The sequence below is a fragment of the Herpailurus yagouaroundi genome, unplaced genomic scaffold, assembly GCF_014898765.1.
Source record: "Herpailurus yagouaroundi ecotype Mexico unplaced genomic scaffold, PumYag 530, whole genome shotgun sequence".
In the NCBI taxonomy this organism is placed as follows: domain Eukaryota; kingdom Metazoa; phylum Chordata; class Mammalia; order Carnivora; family Felidae; genus Herpailurus; species Herpailurus yagouaroundi.
Genome location: NW_024412747.1, coordinates 8,530,915 through 8,556,251, shown reverse-complemented (window position 1 = coordinate 8,556,251; position 25,337 = coordinate 8,530,915). Strand labels below are relative to the sequence as shown.

The 25,337-nt window shown below is 48.4% G+C and overlaps 1 protein-coding gene across 2 annotated transcripts in view; it reads left to right on the top strand.

Moving 5' to 3' along the window:
* Window positions 1-25,337, top strand: part of CAPN9 (calpain 9) — a 45,811-nt gene that overhangs the window by 3,397 nt on the left and 17,077 nt on the right. The window contains exons 2-9 of one of the 2 annotated variants that reach the window (XM_040464935.1): window positions 3,228-3,297; window positions 7,606-7,724; window positions 9,201-9,334; window positions 13,383-13,551; window positions 14,450-14,533; window positions 19,776-19,861; window positions 22,227-22,304; window positions 24,279-24,439. In XM_040464935.1, coding sequence (XP_040320869.1) covers window positions 3,228-3,297; window positions 7,606-7,724; window positions 9,201-9,334; window positions 13,383-13,551; window positions 14,450-14,533; window positions 19,776-19,861; window positions 22,227-22,304; window positions 24,279-24,439 — 901 coding nt within the window. The remainder of the gene's footprint in view (window positions 1-3,227; window positions 3,298-7,605; window positions 7,725-9,200; window positions 9,335-13,382; window positions 13,552-14,449; window positions 14,534-19,775; window positions 19,862-22,226; window positions 22,305-24,278; window positions 24,440-25,337) is intronic. The other variant, XM_040464936.1, reaches the window with a different exon arrangement.

The window sequence follows — 25,337 nt, the reverse complement described above, 5'->3', positions numbered from 1 at the left end:
ATGCGCATCCTTGGAACCCCCAGGACGGCGCCCGTACCCGCCCCCCCTCCCCGTCCTCCCTCCCGCCCCCCCACCGCTCACGGGCACCCAGCAGGGACCGCTGTCCCGGCCACGCATCCGGGGACCCCCGGGCTTGACACCGGCTGGCTGATGGGTGTTCACTTGGTGACAGTTTCTGAGTCTTCTCCCTTTGTATTTTCCTCCATCAAACCACAGTTTGGATGCAATTGGATAAAAGTCTCCTGGACGACAAGTGACTGCAAGTTGCAGCCCAGAGGCCGCAGCAGCTGCGGGCGTAGTGGGTGCAGTGGGGGTGGGGGTGGGGGATGGGCCGGCGGGAGGGCCGGCGGGAGTGAGCCACCGCGGCAGTGGGGGTCCTGCTTGCTGGGGCCCTATAGCGCCCCCTGATGGCGGCTGGCTGTGCAGGGAGCGCCGTGGGAGGCCCCCGGGTGCCCCTTCGGGGCAGGGGCTCCAATGCACGTTCTGTACCTGGCGCCGAATGTCCAAGGTGGAGGAGGGCGGGCTGTGTGTCCCGCGACAGAGGCTGGAGAGGTTAGATGGCCTGCGCCGAGCCCCTCTGCTGATCGGGGAGGGCTACCGCGGGGACCTCACCTTCCCACGGCCCCGGCCCTGAGCCGCCTGCAAACCCCCTGGGGAACTGGGCTCACGGAGGGGACACAGCGCGTGTGAGAGGGACCACCGGCCTGGTCGAGGAGCTGCCCCCCACCACCTTGCGCTGCCCTTCCTGCCCTTCCCCTGGCCCGAGTTTCCTGAAATATTGGAAAATGAAGCCAAGCGGCGCTCTCCCCCAGATGTTCTGGGGGTCGTCACTGTGCCAGGCGGGCGCATCCTGCGGGCTGCAGAGAGCACCATCATTGTATACTGTGGCTCTTTGCCTTGAGAAGTCCTCCTCCCCGCAAAGAAATCGCCATCCTCTGGCGATTGTTTGGGACACGGGCCAGAGGAGCAGCAGGGTCCCGGGGAGCTTGAGGAAACCCCTTCAGGGCAGAGCTGTCCCCTGAGGCATCGACCCCGGGACTGGTGAGGACCTCTCCTTCCAGTCCTGTTTCTGGAAATAAGCAGGAAAGCCCCTTACTCAGCCTGCACTCAGATCCAGTTTAAATGACCAAGCGTCTGCTGTATGCCAGAACTTTCCTCTCTGTCTCATGATTTGTTGTTTCCTCTCCCTGGACGTTCACCCGACTCCCTACTCAACGGCCTGCTTCTCGGAGACGCCCTCCCTGACTGCTCCAGCTAAAATAGCCTGCGTCTCACACCATCACTTTCCATCCCGGTGCTTAGCGCTCCTGAACTTGTACGTCTGCTCGCTTGTTTCCGGTCTGTCCCCCCTCACTGGGCAGGGGGCAGGGGGTTTCTCTGTCTTGGTCTTTGCCATAGTCCGTGCCAGGAATGGAGACTGGTGCCCCAGAAAACTGGAAAGAATATATGAGTTTTATACAATTGCTTTCAAATGCTTTTTTGTTAATGTTTTATGCGTATCTCTCTGTATATGTAAGTGTATGTATAAATAACTATGTATACACAATAATATAATATGTGAACTATATAATAGAATATATATAATGCACTGAGGTAAAGTGACATGAGAGATATATGCACATATCTCCCACTATATAGTGTGTATATGCATGTGTATATGTATGTGCATATATATATATATATATATATATATGGTAAAACCTTGGACTGCAAGTAACTTGTTCTGTGAGTATTCCACAATGTGAGCAAACATTTCTAATAAATTTTAACTTTATAAACCAGCAATGTCTTGCAGTACAAGTAGTACGTGATGCCTAACGTCACATGACCACAAGTGAGCCAATGGTTCTCTCTCTCTGTCTGTCTCTCTCCCTTTCTCTCTGTCTCTCTGTGTCTCACCGCAGGATTGTGGGTGATCGTCTCCCATGCTCAAATGCTCAGTCTCAGGCCATGGCGTTTGGCAGAAATCAGAGATTTTTCAGGATGTTGGAAAGTTCCCGCAACTGGGACTCGTGTATTTTTTGTCGCTTCTAAGCACCTAAGGACAGTCCTTTGCTTTTCCATACAAGAGTGAGCTTAGGAATGCTTTACTTCATTCTGGGTCATTGGCTAGGTTCCTTGTTAAAGTTGCACGAAAAGAAAAAGATTCCATTGAACCAACAAACAGCCGTGATTCCATCAGTGATAGTGAAAGTCGTCCTACACGATAACCCTCCTCTCTCTTGTCTCCCTCACACCAGCCACGAAGCTTTTCAAAGGGAAGTACAGGTTAATTTATTTTTTTCTTTGTATTTTGCATTTTCCTTATTTTGTTATATTATAGCACAGTATCGTAATCATTCTTATATGAATATTTTGGGGTTGCGGAACGAATCATCTGAGTTTCCGTGATTTCTTATGGGGAAGTCCGGTTTGATATACAAGTGCTTTGGATTACAAGCATGTTTCCAGAACGAATTATGCTCGCAAACCAAAGTTTTACTGCGTATATATATATATACACACACACACAATACATATTTTAAAAAAGAAAGAAGCTGGGTGGGGAGAGTGGAAATTTGTATTTAATCCTAGACACCAGTCTGTGGTGTATTACCCCATTTAAAAAAATTTTTTTTAAATGTTTTTATTGATTTTTGAGACAGAGAGACAGAGCATGAACAGGGGAGGGTCAGAGAGAGAGGGAGACACAGAATCTGAAACAGGCTCCAGGCTCTGAGCTATCAGGACAGAGCCCGATGCGGGGCTCAAACTCATGGACCGTGAGATCATAACCTGAGCTGACGTCGGATGCTTAACTGACTGAGCCACCCAGGTGCCCCTGTATCACCCCATTTTAAGATGAGGCATTTGAAGCCCACAGAAGGTGTAATGCCCATAAGCTGGGAGTCAGGATTCGAACTCATGCTCCCCCTGACTCCTAGCCCAGGGCCTGAGTGGCAGTGGGAACCTTCGCTTCCTGGTCCTGCTTTGCAGCCTGGCATGGCAAGAGTTGTCTGACCAGAGGACTGCACTGAGGGACCGCGCAGAAGGTAGGACCTCTCCCCAGGGGATGAGGGATGTCTCCCAGAGACAGGCCCAGGTTTGTGGCGTCCCTCCGTAGGAAAAGAATCAAATACAGGAAAGAGCCCTCTGCTCCCAGAATGGAAAGAGACCCTGCACCTGCTCCAAGCACACCGGCCCAGGACGTGGCGGGCCTCACTTCAGTAACGCCTTTGTTCTTCCAGGAAATAGTGGAAAACCCAGAATTCATCCTTGGAGGGGCCACCAGGACAGATATCTGCCAGGGGGAGCTTGGTAAGTGGGGGAGGATGGGGCATGGAGAGAGGGGGGTTGGACAGAGCACCCGTAGGGGCCAGTAGGAGAGGGCCTCTGAGCTGCTTCCGTGACAAGGGCAGCACGGGACCCTGGAAACCCAAGGGGCACAGGGTTTGGGGGAACAGCACTGCTGCCCCCTGCTGCTTCCTCCTCTCCTCCCTCCCAGTCTGCCAGTCTGTGCCCCCAGATGGAGCCCAGCAGACTCTGGGCGACTTGTACTCTTGTTCCCTGGGGGTGGATGTGCCTATGGTGTGGGGCTCGCGATCCAGGAGTTTACAGAGAACAGAGATGCCCGGTGACGTCGGTCTGGCTCCCGGCCCCATGACACAGCTAATACTCGCATTAACTCGTCACCATGTCACCCTCCCAGTGACCCTTCCGATTTTATAAATGAGAACCCGACGCTGAGGGAGGCTAAGTAACGTGAGTCACAGGAGCGATAGCTGGGTGGTCGGGATCTGAACTTGCTCTTAACCATTATGCCGCCCAGGGGCTCAGACTTTGGGGCACCCCACCCCCCACCCCCGAGCTTCACAATCTCCTTCCTACAATTGACCCGAGAGTACCCCCAAGTCAGTTACATTGGACCTTGCATTTCAGGATTTAGTCCAACATTGGACTGGGTTTACCTTTATTCTATTTATGAAAAAAAAAAAAGACCTTCTTAAAAAAAAAACAAAAAACAAAAAACAAAAAACAACAGTGGATCTGTAAGTTTATGAGGCCCGGATTCACAGCTGACCATGCTCAATGACCCAGCTACCCAAACATTGAACCCAGAGTCACAAACCTAGAGGGATGATAGTTGGTAGATAGATAGATGATAGATAGATAGATAGATAGATAGATAGAAGATACATAGATTATGATGATCATAGATGATAGATAGATGATAGAAGATACATAGATGATGATAGATAGATACATAGATACATAGAAGATACATAGATAGATGATAGATAGATAGATAGATAGAAGATACATAGATGATAGATAGATAGATAGATAGAAGATAGATAGATAGAGGATACATAGATAGATGATAGATAGATAGATAGATAGATAGATAGATAGATGATACATAGATGATAGATAGATAGAAGATACACAGATAGATGATAGAAAAATAGATACATAGATACATAGAAGATACATAGATGATAGATAGATGATAGATAGATAGATACATAGATACATAGAAGATACATAGATAGATGATAGATAAGATACATAAAAGATACATAGATGATAGATAGATAGATACATAGATACATAGATGATAGATACGAAGAGAGATACAATGATGCAACATGAGTCCACTTACCCATGGATTTTTTTTTGTATAAATATAGTATTGTACTGCCAATGGATTTTCTCTTCCTTATGATTTTCTTACTAACATTTTCTTTTCTCTACCTTACTTAAAAATTTTTTAAATGTTTACACGTAACATTACAGAGAGACAGAGCACGAGCTGGGGAGAGGCAGAAAGAGAGAGGGAGACACAGAATCCGAAGCAGGCTCCAGGCTCCGAGCTGTCAGCACAGAGCCCGACGTGGGGCTCGAACCCACGACCCGTGAGATCATGACCTGAGCCGAAGTCGGACGCATAAGCGACTGAGCCACCCAGGCGCCCCTCCAGCTTACTTTATTGTAGGCGTGCAGTACAGGATACATATAACATCCAAAATATGTGTTAATTGACTTATCACTAAGGCCTTCAGTCAATAGTAGGCTACCGGCTGTTAATTTTAGGGGGAGCCAGAAGTTATACATGGATTCCCAGTTGTGCCAGGGATCGGTGCCCCTTACCCCCATGTCGTTCAAAGGTCAACTGTACATAGATGATAGAATTAGACAGCCTAGCTAGAATTTTGACCTTCCGAAACTGTTTACATTCAGATTGGTCTTCATTTATTGAGGGTAAGCCTTCTCCGGGAGACTCTGTCTGTCCCTTCCTCATCTTCTCTCTCATCTCACCCCCAAACTCTTCCTCTATCTCCCTTCACTGCCCCCTCGCTTAGAAAGTCATCGTACAGGCTTCTTTGTGTTTCAAAGTTTTGGTTTGTCACAGGAGTGCAAACACCCATTTGGAATTACAACTGCATATTTAACCTTAGCTGGTGTTGATTGTAACTATTATTTTGTTTTCTTTATTTTTTTAGTGTTTATATTTTTGAGAGAGAGAGAGAGAGAATGAGGGGGGGAGGGCCAGAGAGAGAGACACACAGAATCCAAAGCAGGCTCCAGGCTCTGAGCCATCAGCACAGACCCCGATGCAGGGCTCGAACTCACAGACCGCGAGATCATGACCTGAGCTGAAGTCGGATGCTTAACCGAGCCACCCAGGTGCCCCTGTAACTAGTACTTTATAACAATTTTATTATTTCCAAATACTGTGCATATGTGTGCACTTTTATAACACTTTTATTATTTCCAAATACTGTACATATGTGTGCACAACGAGGGCTAACAATAAAATGAACAGCTGTGAGTCTGCCACCCAAAATAAAAGCTAGAACATCACCATCTCCCACCTCTCCTGGTTGGCGGCCCCCTGCCTGCTATTGTCTGTTCATCCGGCTGCCCAACAAACTGACCTTGAGAGGGTACCCTTATTCTGGGCATAGCGCTGGGATAAGCAATACCCTGCAGAGGGTATGGGCCCAGCAGAGACAAAGCAATATTGCTCTGCTGTTGAGTCTTCCCCTTTGGTTTAAGTTGTGTGAATAGCACCGGCTTTTGAATCTCCTCCTTCAAATGCTCAGGGCATTCCTGGCTGAAGAGACACGATATGCCACACTCTCAGGAAAAGAAAGGCATTTTCCTGCACCAGGCAAAGCCATAACTTGGAGAAGAGTGGGGAGGAGGTCAGCCCCACAGCAAGGGCCCCTCCATCAGACCCCAGAGCTGAAAGCAGGGACCGGCTCCCGGGAGGCACTCAGTGAACCTTGCTGGACAAATGATCCTGTGTCCTTTCTCATTACCATCTCCCCAAGGCCGGACCCCAGGCTGCCAAAGAGCGGCTGAGGCATTCGAACCCTGTGGCATGTGCCCCCTGGGGGACACATGTGCCCCCTAGGGAAAGCCAGAAGCAGAGCAACTCTGGGAGTCCTTTCCCTGATGCTAGGCCTTCTGTGAGTCTCTCCTGCCTGTGCACAACAATCAGAAAGGGGTCATGGGGTATATGGTCTTTTCCAGAAATGTGAGCCCCGGGGAAGCCCGGCTGAGGGCGACGGGGTCTTGAATTCCAACGACGGTGGTGGGATCTATGGCAAACAGATCTGGGAGGAAACAGAGGGGTTCCCGTTGGTTAAATGGATACTTCCAAATATCTGCTCACCCCTAGTTCCCAAGCAGCAGTGAAGAGAGGGGCTCATTCCATTCTCAACGCGGGCAAGTGGCTGCGTCCGTCTGGTGCAGCGCGGATCAGTACGGTCTGAGATCTGACGGCACCTTGCAGTTGTCCTCTAGATGTGTGTTATCATGAAGACATCGCTGCAGAAATCCATAGATCAGTCAGCAAATCTTGACAGTGAAAAATAATTGGAGGCGCGCCTGGGTGGCTCAGTCGGCTGAGCGTCCGACTTCGGCCCAGGTCGTGATCTCGCGGCTCATGAGTTCGAGCCCCTCGTTGGGCTCTGGGCTGACAGCTCAGAGTCTGGAGCCTGCTTCGGATTCCGTGTCTCCCTCTCGCTCCGCCCCTAACCCACTCGCATTCTGTCTCTGTCTCTCTCATAAATAAACATTTAAAAAATTCTTAAAAATAATAATTGGAGCTACTGCGATCTCTAACTACACGGAGTCTGGGCTGTGGGGAGGCCTCGGTGCCGTAAATATACTCCCCAGGCACTTGCAAGGGCTATTTCTGAGGGCCCCCCAATTTCCTGGGCTGCGCTTATGAATTGCCTATTTACCCAGCGCACGCTGACACGGACATATGGAGGCTTTGCCCTCTGGAGGGGAAGTCTCTGGAACCGCACAGAGCTGATGCATAATGGAGCATATGTCTGAAACCCAAGCGAGCGTATCCTATAACGCTGGCCAGCCGACAACAGCTGTGCGTGATAAACCGGGCAAGGGAAGAGCCAGGAAGGGAGGCAGAAGGTGGCGGGGGTGGGGGGGTGGGGAGCAGAGGTATTTGGTGGTATTCTGTCCATTTCCTTAAATGCGGAAAAGACGCGGCCACATCTGGAACGCCCCCACTTCTCCTTCTGGCGTATAGAGTTTCCCAATTTACTGTGAACTGGGCGATGAAGACTGTGATTTATGGCCTTCATTTCGCAGGCGACTGCTGGCTATTGGCTGCCATCGCCTCCCTGACGCTGAATGAAAAAGCTCTGGTTCGAGTCGTCCCCCAGGACCAAAGCTTTGGACCCGGTTATGCCGGGATATTCCACTTCCAGGTAAGAGGGGGCCTTGGCCGGTAGAGCTAGGTCTTTGGGGTCCAACGTGACGCCACCCGCCTCTTCAGCTGCTTGGTAATCCCGGGAGGAATGCGCCCCCATCTGTGGGAAAGCCGCACCCCAAACTGGGCTTTGTCAAGGGCTAACGTCTAAACGCACTCGAAGGACCGCGTTCGGAATATATCCAGTAGAACTTTGGCAAGTCTGCAGGCCCACGCTACAGGTTTTCGTCTTTGGGATATCTTGTGCGTTCAGCATAAATGGCCTAAAACCCTTATACCTCTCAGGGAGTGGATTATTTCTCATATTTTTCTCAAACCGAGAGATTCTCCTTATTGAAGAAGCACAGATTTGGAGACGTGTGTGAGGGTAAGAAATAGAAACAGAGAGAAGCACTGAGACGTCACCTGCTGGGGTCCCGGCAGGACACGCGTCGCCCCCGTGGGACCCGCGCAGAGCCTCACGTGGGCACGGCCTGCCTGGGAATTGGTTTGCAGTTTTCTTTCCATCCTGTTCCCTCTCCTCTCCCCACCTCTCCCTGTAGTCCCTGTGCAGAGCTGCCCACCCACGGATGCCCGCCTGTCCCTGTGCCTATGTGGGTGACCTCAGGCAGATTTCCTAGGGACCCGGGCCTTCACAAGCTGTCTGGAGAAACAAGGACTGATATTGAGCTCGTGGGGTGTTCACAGACCTAAAAGGATCCGATGAAGGGGGCAGCACGGGGCAGGCACGCATTTCTGTCCCGACACGCTTGGGCCAGCCCCGTCCCCTCCGTCCCCAAGGCTGGCAATCTGAGTTCTGACATGGATGCACTCACACACGTGTGCATGCATGCACACGAATGCACGTGTACACATATGTGAACATATGCGCTCACACACATAGCTGGACTCGCCTATAGGTACGTGTGTGAACACACAAGAACGCATGTGCGCATACATACGGGTGCATGCACACTCACCTGGTGTCGGCCCACCTGGCACGAGTGTGCCCCACCACAGCCTCTCTCTGTGTGTGAATGGCCAAAAGAGATCAGTTATAGAGTTTCCGCCCCCGGGCAAAGAGGCAACTCAAGAGGCAGGGACATCCAAGATAACCTGCGATTGGTGGAGAGAGGGACATGGAGAAACGAGCTGCGCAGGAGCGGAGGAAACCCCACACCACCCCCTTCGCTTGGGAGAAAGGAGCTAACTCGGCCCACCCTGCCGAATGTCCACGTGTGACCCTGGCTTTGATGGGTCGACACTGGGTCTCCAATCCGCTGCCAGCGGTGGGGTGGGATGCTTGGTGGACAAAGTCCAGGGGACCCATCATGGAACCCACGTGTGAGTTTCCTCAAGACCCTAAGGGAGGTTTGGTCTGAGGGAGGAAGTGCCAAGGGAGCCCAGGGTGGGAGAAAGAGCCAAGCCTTTACAGATGGGGCTGGACCTCCCCTGTGCCTCACCCCCATGGTTTCCATCTCCATCCGGCCAACAGTTTTGGCAGCACAGCGAATGGCTGGATGTGGTCATCGATGACCGACTGCCCACCTTCAGGGACCGCCTGATCTTCCTCCACTCGGCCGACCACAGAGAGTTCTGGAGTGCCCTGCTGGAAAAAGCCTACGCCAAGTGAGTGCCCCCTGCAGGGCCAGGCCAAGGGCCAGGCAGGTCCAAGAAGTGGTCTCTATCCCCAGAGCCTTTTCAGAGAGCTTCAATGACCAGGGACACAGAGTTCACAGGTGTGGCCAACCCTCTTGGGGCTCGGCCAGGCTCAGAGGTGGAAAAGGAAAGTGTGGATAGTTTTCCTGTCATGGCTTAGCTGTGCCCATCCTTGGGCAGAGTGGTGACACACGTCCCTCTTCTCTCCCTGTGTCACGAATCTGGCCTTCCGAAGAGCTGAGAGGGGAGGTGGAAGAAATTCTGGATGTGTTGACAGATCTTGGCTCTCCCGACTTCCCACCGAGCGCTGTTACAGCTCAAACATCTGGGCTGTGGTAAAATTTACCATTTTAATCCTTTTCCAGTATACAGTGCAGTGGCATTCAGTGCATTCACATTATTGTGCAACCGTCACCTTCAGGGGCCACAGCCTGTGCTTTCCAGGGCTGGGCATAGCTTCCTTCTTGGTGAGCCCAGCACAGGGAAATCCTCCCCCGGCAGCCCTGGAAAAGGCTTTGGGTCAAGAATTCCAGCTGGTAGGAGTCAGTGGAATATGAAGGGTATTCACTCAAAGAGTGAAGAATAAGTTTCCTAAAAAAGAAAATCTGTGTTTAGTTTTTGGTCATTAGAAGAGGACCAAGATGATTGGGATACACCTCACCAGAAAACATGGACAGGGGACAAATAAACACATGGAAAGATGCTTAACATCATTTGTCACTGGGAAATTGTAAATTACAAACAATAGCGAAATAACACCACACACATACAGCATCAATTTCTGACAAAGATGTGGGCAACAGGAACTCTCATTCATTGGTGGGGGGAGCCAATGAATGGCCACGGGGGGAGCCATGGTGGCCCAAATGGGTCATCCATTTTGGAAGACAAGTTGGCAGTTTCTTACAAAACTGAACATACTCTTACCTAATGAATCATCAGTCACATTTCTTGGTAGATGAGTCGGGTAAAAAGTCATTTCTACCCAAATGACTTGGATACAAACTTAGGTCCACACAAAAACCTGAACACAAATGTTTTTAGCCCCATTATTTGCAATTGTCAAAGACTGGAAGCAGCCAAGATGTCCTTCAAGATGAATGGGTAAATAAATGTGGTACTTTCAGGCAATGAAGCATTATTTAGCGATTTAAAAAAATGAGCTATCAAGCCATGAAAAGAAATGGATGAATCTTAAACGCATATTGCAGAGTGAAAAGAAGCCAATCTGAACACACGACATATTGTATGATTCCAACTGTATGACATTCTGGAAAAGGCAAAACTATGGAGACAATAAAAAGATCAGTGGTTGCCAGGAGTTCAGGGGGAGGGACAGAGAGGAGTAGGGGTGAATATGTGGAGCACAAAGGATCTTTTTTTTTAGGGTGGTGAGACTATTCTGTAGGATACTGTAATAATAAATACATGATGCCATTCATTTACCAAACCCATAACCCTTTACGGCACAAACAATGAAGCTTAATACAAGAAGATTTAAAAATCATCGAGAAGGATGAAGAATCCCAGGATGAAATGCGGGCTATGCATTTCACCTAACTATATCACAAATTTATGAGACAAACTCACTGGGGGGTAGGACAAAAGGGAGCTAACCTGAGTAACGGTGGAGATGAGTGGGGTCTGTAGGATTAACGGCAAGAGGAATTATACACGAGCATTCTACTTGGGCTGATAAAGTTGTTTCTCATAGGGACACAAGACAACATTCTGATACCATTATACATATATAATTGTGTGTGTGTGTGTGTGTGTGTGTGTGTGTGTGTGTATGATATATGTGCTATATATGTGAGTATATATATAATACGTATATTATGCATATATACATGTATCATATATATGTTTTGTAATATATATGTTTCATATATAATATATGATACATGTATATAATTGTGAATTGAACAATTAAGGCAGGTGGTCGAGCTAGGTTCCTCACAGTTAGAGAGGAGGTTACAAAGAAGCAAGGGGAGGAGGCTGGAATAATGCATGTTGTCATGGGTTAGGGCTGGCGACTCAGGCTGAACTCACATCTTGTTTGAAAGAGATGGTTCCATAAAGATATATGTATATATACAGGGTCAGTGTATATACATTATTTCCCCACTTTGTCAGCAGAGATGGCCTAGAAAGAATGGCAGCCCCACAGCAACAAGCACTCCTACTTCTCGGGTCTTGGTCTCTAAATACCATTTTCCAGTGAAAGGAACCAAGACTCCGTGGAGATAAGGCTGATTGTAGGACAGGGGTGGGAAATTCATAAGATGAGCCTAGAGCATCTTGCAGTAGTAAGGAGTGAGAACACGTTTTAGACACACACGCACACACACTGATGGGGTTATGTCAAAGGGACCCAGGAGCCAGCTGGAGAAGCTGAAAATAGCCAAACCTAGAACACTGTGAGGAACAAAGTAAGTAAAGTTGTATTGGATTATAAGCCAGAGTACGAAGCAAATACCCATGAGTCCATTCTGATATAAACAAACAACTGAATACATAAATTGGAGAAAAGAATAAATCTACCCTATAGAAGAATTGCAAGTCATCTAAGGTTGAGCAAAACTCCCTGCTCCTTAGGTGCACGTAATGACATCCTTCCAAGGGGGACGGCGTGGACAGGGGGAGAGAGAGTAACTATCTAGTGGAGAAACCTAACAGGCATGACCTCCCCCAGGTGGTCAAGGCACCATGGGCAGCGATAAGTCATGGTGACACTATGGACCCTGGATGTGACGTGATGAGAAGGACACCTTACTTCTGTGGTCTCCCTCCCCCAAACCCATAACCCCGGTCTAACCAATAGAAAAACAACAGACAGATCCTAATTGAGAGAGATTCTACAAAACACCCGACAGTATTCCTCATAATTGTCAAGGTCATAGAAAGCAGGGAAAGTCCGAAACACTATCACAGCCAAGGAGACATGAGGACTAAGTGTGATGTGATATCTTGGATGGGATATCCTGTTCTTGGAACAGAAGAAGCATATTAGGTAAAAACTAAAGACATAAGAAGAAAGTAAGGACCTTAATAATAACAATGTATGGGTTCAGTCACTGGGAACAAGTATACCACACTAACGTAAGATGTTAACGCTAGGGGAAATTGGGTGGGGGTAGATGGGAACTTTCTGTACTATGTACAATTTTTTCTTTAAATCTGAAACTGTTCTAAATGGGAAAGTTGGTTTTAAAATTCAAGCAGGATGCCTATATGTGTGTGTGTGTGTGCACGTATATTAATTATATTATATTATATTAACTTATATTAATATAACTTATTATATTAATAATATTAATAAAAATACAACTAATATTAATAGAAAATATAATAATATTAATATAAATTTATATATAATATATAAGCAGGCATAGGGCTTTACCTTATATGAATTTATATTAATAAAACTCATATTCATAAAAAATACAACTATGAGAAAAAAGGTTGGGATTATGCAAGACCAGAAAGGAAGAAAAAGATCTTCAACTTTGTCTCAGGTCTACATATAGCTGACACCTTCATGGTCAAGCCCTGTTGTGTGTAAGATGAGAGAGAAGGAGGGAGGGAGAGAGGGGAGGAGAGAGAGAGAGAGAGAGAGAGAGAGACTCATTTAAACCTCACAGCAGTCCCGGGAGGGAGCATACACCACCCATCACCCCCATTTTGCAAATAAACTGAAGCATTGGGTAAGGGAGGTGTCCCCAGAGCACTCAGCTTGTACATTGTGGATCCAGCCCTTGAACCTGCAGCCGGTCAGGGACCAGAGTCCACGCCCTTTACCACCACAGCCAACTGCCTGTCTCACAGAGAGCCTGGATCCTTGGAGCTCCAGGTAAAGCCCTATGCCTGCTTCCCATCTTCCTTCCCCATCACCCAGCCAGGGCAAGGCCCTGAACGACGGGCCCTACAAGTTAGAAAATCTTTGGCCAAGGGGCGCCACCTGGTGGTCTTCCTGGTTCCCTGCAACGGTGTCCGTGCTTCCTTGCCGCCCTTACAGGCTGAGCGGTAGCTACGAGGCTCTGAAGGGAGGCAGCGCCATCGAGGCCATGGAAGACTTCACCGGGGGTGTAGCAGAGACCTTTGCAACTAAAGAGGCTCCAGAGAACTTCTATGAGATTCTGGAGAAGGCCTTGAAGAGGGGCTCTCTCGTGGGCTGCTCCATTGATGTAAGTCGTTCATTGGCTTGTTCACATGCCCCCCGCTGCCCTGGGGCTGGGGATCTGGGCCAGCTGCCCTGGCCCCGTGTGAGGAAGAACATAACTTTCAGGCAGTGGGAGGGTGGTGTCAATGTTTATTTATTTTCATTAAAACAGAGGCTTTAATTTCATGTTTTCCAAATTACAAAGTTGGGGTGTACTTACTGTAGCCAGTGGGACAATCATGCGATCTATAAAGGCAAATCCCTATCTCCCTCCCCAAGTCCCAGCCCTGTGACACCGGGTGTGTGCCCTTCACGCCCCGCTCTTCTTCGTACACACAGGCATGCACATACATACACAGCCACAGCAGAAGTTTAGTTCGGTTTTACTAAATGGAATCTTACTTCATACATGCCTGAATTTTTTTTTTTTTTTTTTGCTTCGTATATCATTAAAAAATTCATATCTGTAGATAGGACTCTGACAGTATTTCTCCAATGTCTTCATGCGTGCAAACACACACACATATAATTTTATCCCAGCTAGTTATTAGAGTCCTGTTCAAGCTTTCTGTCTCCTCTTGGGTCGACCTTGGGAATGTATTCTTTGCTACTAAATTATCCATTTCGTCTTCGCTTTCAGGCGTGTGACATAGGGTTGTCTACTGTTAAATGCCGGCTATCGTCTCTTGGGTATATGGGATCTTCTATCTTGTGCCATGCTGCATGATGGGGGCGGTCAGGTTGTTCTGTTTGGGGGCAAAAAGTGAACTTGTGGCGGGATTCAGGGTCTCCTCACCCCGGCGCGAGGCTATGCTTCAGGCACATGGCTCGAAGGGGCCAGCCCCGGCCTGGAGCTCGGTCTGGGCAGGGAGGGAAGGGTTAAGGTCCCCAATGGGTCCAACGGTGCTCTTTTCATGTTCCAGATCCGAAATGCTACAGAGTCTGAAGCCCGGACACCTTTTGGTCTCATTAAGGGCCATGCCTACAGTGTGACAGGAATTGACCAGGTAGGCGATGTGAACCCCTGTGGACAGGGTATAGGAATAGCCTCGGTCGTGCTAGTCCCTTATACTTATTTAGTGCGTCACATTATATATATTTTTTCTTTTTAACATGGTTCCTCAGACACTTAGGCAAAACGTTTTGGAGGATGCATGCCCAGAAGTGGGATTGCGGGATCTGAGGCATGTACTTAATTGCCTAAATAGTGCCAGATTACTCTTCAGAATGGTTGCAACACGCTACGATTCCACCAGTACACGTGTCAAATTGTCCCCTCCTCAAATTTCTGCCAACAGCCGGTCTTTGCATTTTGCCAAACAAACGGGTATGAGGTGATCTTGCATCATTGTTTTAATTTGTATGTATCCGACTGCCAATGACTTCAAGGGTTTTAAAATTTTGCTTTTTCTGTTTTTAATTTAAATTTTATTTTATTTTATTTATTTTTTTTTTATTTTTTTTTCAACGTTTATTTATTTTTGGGACAGAGAGAGACAGAGCATGAACGGGGGAGGGGCAGAGAGAGAGGGAGACACAGAATCGGAAACAGGCTCCAGGCTCCGAGCCATCAGCCCAGAGCCTGACGCGGGGCTCGAACTCACGGAGCGCGAGATCGTGACCTGGCTGAAGTCGGACGCTTAACCGACTGCGCCACCCAGGCGCCCCTTAATTTAAATTTTAGTTAACATACCATGCAATATTGGTTTCAGGAGTAGAATGCGGTGATTCCTCACTTACATACAACACCCAGTGCTCATCGCAAGTGCCCTCCTTAATATCCCTCACCCATCTGGCCCATCCCCTCCCTCCCTCCCTCCCTCCCTCCATCAACCCTCAGCTTGTTCTCTGTCGTTAAGAGTACGATCTCGTTAAGAGTACCCCTCCCATATTTTCATGTTTTGTTTCTTAAATTCCACATATGAGTGAACTCATATAGTATTTGTCTTTCTCCGAGTGACCTATTTCACTTAGTATAATACACTCTAGCTCCGTCCACATCTTGCACATGACGAGATTTCCTTCTTTTTGATGACTGAATAATATTCCATTATACATATCACATCTTCTTTATCCATTCATCAGCCGATGGGCATCTGGGCTCTCTCCATAGTTTGGCTATTGTTGATAGTGCTGCTATAAACATTGGGGTGCATGTACACCTTCCAATCTGTATTTTTCTATCCTTTGGTTAAATACCTAATAGTGCAATTGCTGGATCATATGTCAGTTCTATTTTCACTTTTTTTTTTCTTTTTTTTTTTTCCAATGTTTTTATTTTATTTTTGGGACAGAGAGAGACAGAGCATGAACGGGGGAGGGGCAGAGAGAGAGGGAGACACAGAACCGGAAACAGGCTCCGGGCTCCGAGCCGTCTGCCCAGAGCCCGACGCGGGGCTCGAACTCCAGGACCGCGAGATCGTGACCCGGCTGAAGTCGGACGCTCAACCGACTGCGCCACCCAGGCGCCCCGTCTATTTTCACTTTTTTGAGGAACCTCCATACTGTTTCCCAGAGTGGCTGCTCTGGTTTGCTTCCCACCGACAGCGCAAGAGGGTTCCCGTTTCTCCGCCTCCTCGCCAACACCTGTTGTTTCTTGTGTGGTTAATTTTAGCCACTCTTGCTAATTTTAGCAAGTGTGAGGTGACGTCTCATTGTGGTTTTGATTTGTATTTCCCTGATGAGGACTCCAGGGTTTTTTTTTTTTTTTCTTTTTCGGGATGTTTTTCTTTTTCAGGGGTCCTTGTGGTTCCATGCAAATTGTAGGATCGTTTATTCTAGCGCTGCAAAAAATGGCTGGTGGTATTTTGATAGGGATTGCATTAAATGTGTAGATTGCTTTGGGTAGTATTGACATGTTAACAATTTGTTTTTCCAATCCATGAGCGTGGAGTACTTTTCCATTTCTTTGTGTCCTCTTCAGTTTCTTGCATAAGTCTTCTATAGTTTTCAGAGGAAAGATCTTTTGCCCCTTTAGTTGGGTTGATTCCTAGGTATCTTACTGGTTTTGGTGCAATTGCAATTGGGATTGATTCCTTGATTTCTTTTTCTGCTGCTTCATTATTGGTGTATAGAAATGCGAGACATTTCTGTAGTGGATTTTATATCCCGCAACTGCTGAATTCATGTATGAGTTCTAGCGATTTTTTGGTGGAGTCTTTCAGGTTTTCTACGTAGAGTATCATGTTGTCTGCAAATAATGAAAGTTTGATTTCTTCCACGCCGATTTGGATGCGTTTTATTTCTTTTTGTTGGCTGGTTGCTGTAGTTAAGACTTCCAGTACTACGTTAAATAGTAACAGTGAGAGTGGACATCCTTGTCTTGTTCCTGACCGTAGGGGAAAGGCTCTCAACTTTTCCCCATTGAGGATGATATTTAGCTGTGGGTCTTTCATATGTGGCCTTTATGATGTTGAGATATGTTCCATCTATCCCTACTTTGTTGAGGGTTTTTATCAAGAATGGATGCTGTATTTTGTCAGATGCTTTTTCTGCATCTATTGACAGGATCATATGGTTCTTATTTCTTATACTTTTTTTATTAATGTGGTGTATCCTACTGATTGATTTGTGAATCTTGAAGCAACCCTCAGGGCATCACAGTCTAAACCACACTTTCAGATATTTTTGAGGATGTCTCATCTAAAGGATGAGAGACAGCTGGAATTCAAAAGAGCAAAACAGGAGAGAGAAGGAGAGAGAGAGAGAGAGAGGGAGAGAGAGAGAGAGAGAGAGAGAGAGAGAGAGAGAGAGAGAGAAACATGTGATTCCACCAGAGTTAACAACCTTGTTTAGCTGGTGTGGGAGCCTGGGCTTTGTTTTTTCTTTTTTTTTTTCTTCCCTAATTCTACCAGTCTTGTACGGGGTCATAGTTCTCTAGAGAAACAGAACCAATAAGATATAGATAGATGAGGGGTGCCTGGGTGGCTGAGTTGGTTAAGTGCCCAACTCTTGATCTTGGCTCAGGTCATGATCTTACAGTCTGTGCTGACAGTACAGAGCCTGCTTGGGATTCTCTCTCTCCCTCTCTCTGCCCCTCCCCAGCTCATAGTCTGTCTCTCTCCTTCTCTCTCTCTCTCTTTCTTAAAATATACTTTAAAAATAATTTTAAAATACAGATAGATGATAGATAGATAGATAGATAGATAGATAATGAGGAATTGGGTCACATGATTATGGAGTCTGAGAAGTCCTGTGATCTGCCATTTGTAAGCTGGGGATGATGTTTTGGCCCAAGTGCAAAAGACTGAGAACCAGGAGAACCAAGGGTACATGTCCTGCTCTCAGAGCAAAAGAGGACCAAAGTCCAAGCTCAGCAGTTAGACACAGAGTGAATTCTCCCCTTCCTCCACCTTCTGTAGTTCTATTCAGACCTTCAGTTGAGCAGATGAGGTCCACCCACACTGGGGAGGGCCATCTGCTTGACTCAGTCTACCTATCCTAATCTCCTCTAGAAACACCCTCACAGACACACCCAAAATGGTGTATAACCAAATATCTGGGCACCAGTGGCCAAGTCAGGGTGACGCATAAAATTAACCTTCAAAAGTCCTATTCTCTGCAGCTATAGTCCAGGGTGGAACTGATTCCCGGGGGCTTCCAGACCCACATGCACACCACCCTGACTTCTAGTGAGTGCTTGGTTTGGACAAGCGCTCCTGGGGGGACACGTGGGAAAGAGAAGCAAAGGGGATGACCTGGAAGAGGAGGACAAGAAGCCAAGGGCTGTATCCTCTCAGGTTCAAGTTCAACGAAATCCGAAGGCTTGTCTTTGCCCACTTCATGCTTCTGTTGGACAAGTCTCAAACCCGGTTTGTAGAGGACACCGGCACTTCTGGTCTCCTCCTGTTGCCACCCATGTTTTGAGAAACCCAGTCTAGAGGAGTGGGGAGTAAGGAGTGCAGAAGGAAGCCAGTCCTTCCTCCTCACCAGGGGATACAGTTGCATTCTTTAGAATTAAAACTATTTGCAAAGTGTTCTTACCTCCTCCTTCCCACCCATAATGCCTTGCCAATCACTCACTTGGGTAGGCAGGTGGTTTTTTTCTTTTTGGCAGGTGATTTTTAATGTTACATCTTCCAAATATTATTTTAAGGAATAGAAACCTTTCATCACATCTGTTCAGTTGTTTTTCCTTTCTCTCCACCAATAAGGGATTTACCTTCCGTGAACAATTCTCTTCATGGACATCTTAAATGATGAGCTGCGGGCTGCATCTTGGACCCTGGAGAGGCTACACTAACTTAATTTTTACACGCCAAAAATATAATTTGTGCCCAGTGCATGAGGGTAAAGAGTTTTGAGCTCAAATTTCTGGTTCACTGATGAACAAAAGTCTTTTACTTCTACTCTCTTTCCTCCGAAATCTTTCTAAATGCACTGGCCCTCTCTCCTGGTCCAGGGCAGAGCATGAAGGCCATGACTGCATCATCCTTCTTTACTGGCCCAAGGGTTCTCCATATGGACAGCAGAAATCTTCACCTGACACCTGAAAGTGGGGGGAGATTGGATTCAGAAGGCTTGCAAGTGGTTTTTGTTTATTCATTGTTTACATTTCCTGTGTGTGCTTGCATACTTTTCACTGATCCATGAGTAAGATGTTAAGGATGAAGAAAACTCACTCCATGAGTACTTCTGGCCACTCTTCTTTACCGCTCGCTGTGCTAGACGCTGAGGGTACACTGATAAATAAGACTTGGTCTCCGCGTCTAGGGAGATTCCAGTCCAGAGAGAAAACTCGTTCATCTGAAGATTCATGTGGACTAGTTTCTTGTTATTTATAACTCTACGTTATTTCCCAGCTGCAGTGCAACCATCGTGGGTGACTGGTATAACGGTGTTGGTAACGCTAGCCATTATGTTCACTAGGAACTAGAAAATTCCAAGGGCCAGTGAAGAATTGATGAGTTTCAGGGCGCCTGGGTGGCTCAGTCACCAGAGCAGCAGACTCGGACTCAGGTCATGATCTCGCGGTTGACAAGTTGGAGCCCCGCACCGGGGTCTGTGCTGACAGCTTTGGATTCTGTCTCCCTCTCTCTCTGCCCCTCCCCCACTCATGCTCTGTCTCTCTCTGTCTCAAAAATGAATATAAACATTTAAAAATTAAAAAAAGAAAAGAATTGACGAGTTTGGACATGGCTTTAGCTGTCACAGTCAAGAGGCTTTCAGTAAATCCAGCCCAGGCTGGAGGTGAAGCACTCTGAGGTTCACATGTGAATATATAATCTCCCTGGTGTTTTTCCCCTCCAGGTAAACTTCCAAGGCCGGAACGTGGAGCTCATCAGAGTCCGGAACCCTTGGGGCCAGGTTGAGTGGAACGGGTCCTGGAGTGACAGGTCAGTCCCCACCTCCTTGCCTTCTGGGGCACAGAGGGGCCAGCACTGGTTTGTGCAGACGTATGAAGAAGGGGCCCTTGGTCTACAGCTCCCAGTTCCCTCATGACTCTTGTTCAGGGTCCTGCTTCTGGGTGGCCTTACTTCCTCCCTTTTTAGCCCTCTGGTCCATCATGTAGTCAAAATGGAACACCCTTATAATGGCTTAAAATTTTTTTTTAATGTTTATTTATTTTTGAGAGAGAGAGAGAGAGAGAGAGCGTGGGGGAGGGGCAGAGAGAGAGGGAGACACAGAATCTGAAGCAGGCCCCAGGTTCTGAGCCATCAGCACAGAACCCACAAACTGCGAGATCATGATCTGAGCCAAAGTTGGTCGCTTAACCGAATGAGCCACCCAGGTGCCCCTAATGTCTTTTTAAACTTTCCAATAATTGTATTTATGTCAGTGGATGTATTCCCTCCCATGGGAATAGTTCATATCCCCATGGTATTGTGAAAGGCTTGATCTCCAATTATGGTAGCTTTGATATTTGGTATGTATGTGTTTTGGGTGGGAGTGGGGGTGACAATGAGTATTTTGGGTGTGAGGATCCCTGAAATATCACCAGGCAGGTCATTCCTGGGTTCTCTCTCATTGGTCAGTGACCACCGGCCAGAGGCCCGGTGGCCCAGTGGAGAGACAGAGGAAGCGTGACAGGAAGTTCATCCATTACAGAGCCGTCAGCCAGGGTTCTTTATTTGGTCCCCAGTTATAAAGAAAGTTTTGTTTTGCAGGTGTGTGTCCCCTCCTTGTCCCTCGGGAAGCGGCCCAGGTGACGGGGACCAGGGAATGTTTAGATATGCTTGGGCGGGGCCCACCCTGCCCTTGCCCCTGCCGTCTTGGGGTCCTGCTGTCCCAGGCCCGCCCGCTCATGGCTCGTGGGGCCCTGGGGAGACCTCCGGCAAGTCTCGAACCTGAATAGATCTTGAGCAAGTCTCGAACCTGAATAGATCTTGAGCTCGTGTTTGTCCTCTGCTCGCAACAAAGCCACCGCGGCACAGCCGTCAGCGCGTCTGTGTCTCCGTTAACCTGACTCCAGCCCGAGGGCACAGCACACGCCCCCGCGGAGGCCAGGCCTCCCATGGCTGCTCTTGCCCCCCTACCTGCCGCCCAGTTCGGCTCCTGCCTCCTCAGAGCCCGGGAGCTGTGGCCGAGATGGACTCACACCCGAGCAGCATCACAGGAGGGAAGAGAGCGGCCTCCCTGTCCTGGCAGAAGTGGAAAGCACAGAAATACTGAAACCCAAATGGACGAGACGGCTTCCTAGCCTGCGTAGGCTCATCGCGTCCTTCAGTTTAGAGAACACGCGGTGTAAAAGAGCGAGGGGCCCCTTTCTCCTTCTGCGAAACATGCAGAGGGCGAAATAAGGAGAGTGCATTTACTGGGGTCAAGGCGGGACGCTCCCGCTCAGCCTTGGGGTGATGGAGGGCAGGTCCCCATCCTGATTCCTGATCCTGACATCCTGTTACGACGGAAGTGCTGAAAGTGCTCCTTAGCCAGTCTGTCCGCTATCGGGGGGGGGGGGGGGGGGCCCCCCCCGTGGAAGGTAATGGTAAAAAAAAAAAAAAATGGCTCTTAGTTCTGCTGTTCCAACCCTGTTTGGACCTGGAGAGGGGCTCCTTCCTCCTGGGAGGGGCCCATGCAGGGCGTGGGTGAGGTGGGCAGCCTTGGCTGAGCACCACAGTGGTGGTGACTCGGCCTGAACTCTCTGGGGGTAGCTGCAGGGGTCGCGGAGACACAGCGAACTCGGAGGCGAGGTGGAACTCTTGGGTTTGGAGGCGGGTGGTGGCGGCTGCCCACCTGGGTGCCCTGGTCCACGAAATGGGCCCGTGAACCTCACAGATCCCCACCTGGCCTCCTAGCACAGTCGCGTAAAGAAGGTGTTTGACGTGTGGAATCTCAAGCCCAGGTGAACATAAGGCATTATTACCATCACTTGTCAAAACGTCGCTTACAAACGAAGAGGGAAGGCCAGGAGATGCTCCCGGGCACGCATTTCAGTCCACGCGTGGCTTCCAGTAGGAAGTTTCTGCTACCCTGCTGGTGTTCAACATCCTAGGACGGCCCCATGAGAATCCCCCATGGAGGAGGTTCAAATGACCCCAAGGGCCTTTTCCATCGGCTGCTTTTGGACGCTCACTTTTCAACCAGCCTCCAGCTCCCCTGGGACATTTCTGGGGCCCAGGGAGCAGTCACTGACCGGGACCATTCCCCACATGGCCGCATACCCTGCCTCCCCAGGAGGGACACTCCTCTCCACCAAGGCCAGTGTTGTTTCGGCCGCTGCGCAAGACCCTCCACCTAAAGCCTGACTTTGCTTATCCCTAGTTCCCCCGAGTGGCTTTCGGTCGGGGCAGCTGAGCAGAAGCGCCTGTGTCACACCTCTCTCGACGACGGCGAATTCTGGTACAGTGCTGGCCTCTGTTTTCCTTTCTGTATTAACGACATAACGGGTATGAGAGCGCCCTATGGCCCTTGGCTTACGTGCACGTTTCCCTTGTCTGTCTTTGTTTGATTTCTCTGGTAAAGCAAATGCATCTGTCTCAACCCCCTCGCATTCACCCAGGTTGGCAGAGAATTTGATTTGTACGTGCGGCCGAGCCTGGGTCTGCAGCCCGGCACCCCTCCCCCGAACTACCCGTCATCCGAGTTTGCAGCATGAATTTGAAGGCAGGCAGCCCCACTGCTCCCAGGGGCTACTCCTTCGCCCCACTTGATGACAAGGACCCCTCAAGGCAGCGACCTTGAGAGCTGAATATAGACTGAAGTGGGCACAAAACATTCCTAATCTGGACTTTCCACAGGGTGGAATCTCTTTGCGTAACTGAAAGGTTTTTGTTGTTTTTTTTTTTTTTTAACGTTTATTTATTTATTTAGAGAGAGAGCACGCACAAGTGGGGGAGAGGCAGAGAGAGAGAGGGAGAGAGAGAATCCCGAGCAGGAGCCGCACTGTCAGCGCAGAGCCCGACGTGGTTTTCAATCCCCCGAAACCGTGAGGTCATGACCTGAGCCCAAATCAAGAGTCGGACGCTTAACCGACTGAGCCACCCACGCGCCCCTAACTGAAAGTTTTTAGTGGACCTTCATCTCTAGAAGTTTTTTTTTTTTTTTTAATCATATTTCTTCCTGTGGGGTTCAGAAAACAGTTGGCTCTTCCCCTGTGTAAGACCACAAATCTCGGATTTCTAGCTTTATTCCCTGGTGAGCAAACCAGTCAATTCTTACCTGAGCTCACCTCTTTCTTACATAGCTTCTTAAACACCCTAAGCAAAAACCGGTACGTATGAATATTCCAGCTTTTTCCATTCTCTTCCCCTGGAGCACAGCCTCTGTCTTCCATATTTTTACAGTTTTTTTTAAATTTATTTTTTTAACGTTTATTTATTTTTGAGACAGAGAGAGAGACAGAGCATGAACGGGGGAGGGTCAGAGAGAGGGAGACACAGAATCTGAAACAGGCTCCAGGCTCTGAGCTGTCAGCACAGAGCCTGACGCGGGGCTCGAACTCACGGACCACGAGATCGTGACCTGAGCCGAAGTCAGTCGCTTAACCGACTGAGCCACCCAGGCGCCTCTATTTTTACAGTTTTAATAAATATATTGCCATTCCTAACATGAATATCCATTTTCTATCTCCAATATGTCCTTGAAACCTGCCCATATGCTAAGCTGATATCACATATTTTAGAATTCGGTCATGGCAGCTCTATGCTTCAAGGCACAAATGACTTAGGGTAACACCAGCTGCTGTCACAAATAGACTCAAGATGTATAAAGACTCAAATGCAATACAGTTTATCTCTCACTCATTATAACAGTCCAGGAAGACACCCTTATTCTGTGGGTGGCCCTTTCTGTGCAGTGATTCAGGAACCCAAGCCCCTTCTTCTGTATGGCTCCCCCCTCCCCTGGGGTCACACAGTCACCTGCAGGAAGCCAGCAGAAGAGGAAAAACAGGAAAGGTTGGAGAAGACACCCCACTTCCAACAGCCTTGACCCACACAACACTGCTTACACCCCACTCTAGATGGAAGGAGTGGGTTGCAGTCCTTGGCCCCATTTTGATGGGTGAACTTTGGTGGCCTGCTTCAGGAACCATGAGGTCATGAGTCAAAGAAATTTGTGGAAAACGCGTAGGATCCACAAGCTTGAGAGATTAACAAGCCATTCAATTGGAAATTAGAGATGCATTTACCTTGAATTTTGAGTACAGAGGCTCTGGGTTTTCCTTACCCTTTGTGCATTTTCTGTCTGCCCACACCTGAGTCTTGAGGACAGATGCAGACACTTACTAGTGGTCGGTTAGATGATTAAGCGATTGAGTGGATCATGGCATCACCATCACCTCCTACGCCTTGGTGTCTCTCCACCTTGTTGTAGGATGGCGTTTAGGGACTTCAAGACCCACTTTCACAAGGTAGAAATCTGCAACCTGACTCCTGACGCCCTGGAGGAGGATGCTGTCCACAAATGGGAGGTGACGGTCCATCAAGGAAGCTGGGTGCGGGGCTCCACCGCCGGGGGCTGCCGCAATTTTCTAGGTTGGTCATCCACCTGTCACTCTCTGTCATTGCCAAGTGTCCAGTCCAACCTGGGGTACGTCAGTGGATCAGGGCCAGGACCCTGGAGAAAGCCTGCAGTGTAGAGTTTAGATGGTAGGATTTCAGAGATAGCCGGTGAGGGCTCTAAAGAAGGATCAGGAAGTTGGATAAGAATTGCTCAAGGAAACTCTCTTGTTTTCCAAATTAGGTTCTTTTCCATCACAAATAATAGAAAACACAACTCACGCTAGTTTAGCAATAAAAAGGGATTTTTCCCCTACATAACTGAAAAATTCAGAGGAGAAGCGGGGTGGCCTTCAGGCATAGTTCTGTCAACGCATTGGTTTGTAATCCTCCGCTCTGCCCTCTTCCTTCTGTTGACTTTTTCCTCAGTCTGGATTTCTTGAGAGTCACAGGAGGGCTGGCAGCAGCATTCAGGGCTTCCTGAGCCCTCCTTTGCATGAACAGTGAGAGCTCCTGAGGGTCATCCAACAGTGGTCCTCAACTCCCTTCTACTGGGAATTCCTTGAGCCCATATTGCCTGGTGAATGCTACACACTGGTTGGCTTTGTTCCAGTTGTCTGAGGCAACAGGGGTGAACATAAATCACTCAGTGTTCACCCTTGGAGCCGGAGTGGGGTGGATTCTGTTCCAATTGCACAACTCCAAGGGCACCGCACTCTCCTTTGAAATACCACATGGACAAAATAAGATGGAAGGAACTGTAGTTGAGTAGACCCAGAAGAATGTCTTTTAAAAGTTCTGTGGGAAATGGTTCAAGAGAAGGTGGAAATGAAAAGGAAGAGCACTTGGCATTCTCACTGGGATTATGGGAAGTAGGGCACGAAGGCCATCAGAACAGGGAGAGAAGAAATGAATGATTTTCTCGGGTTTGGGA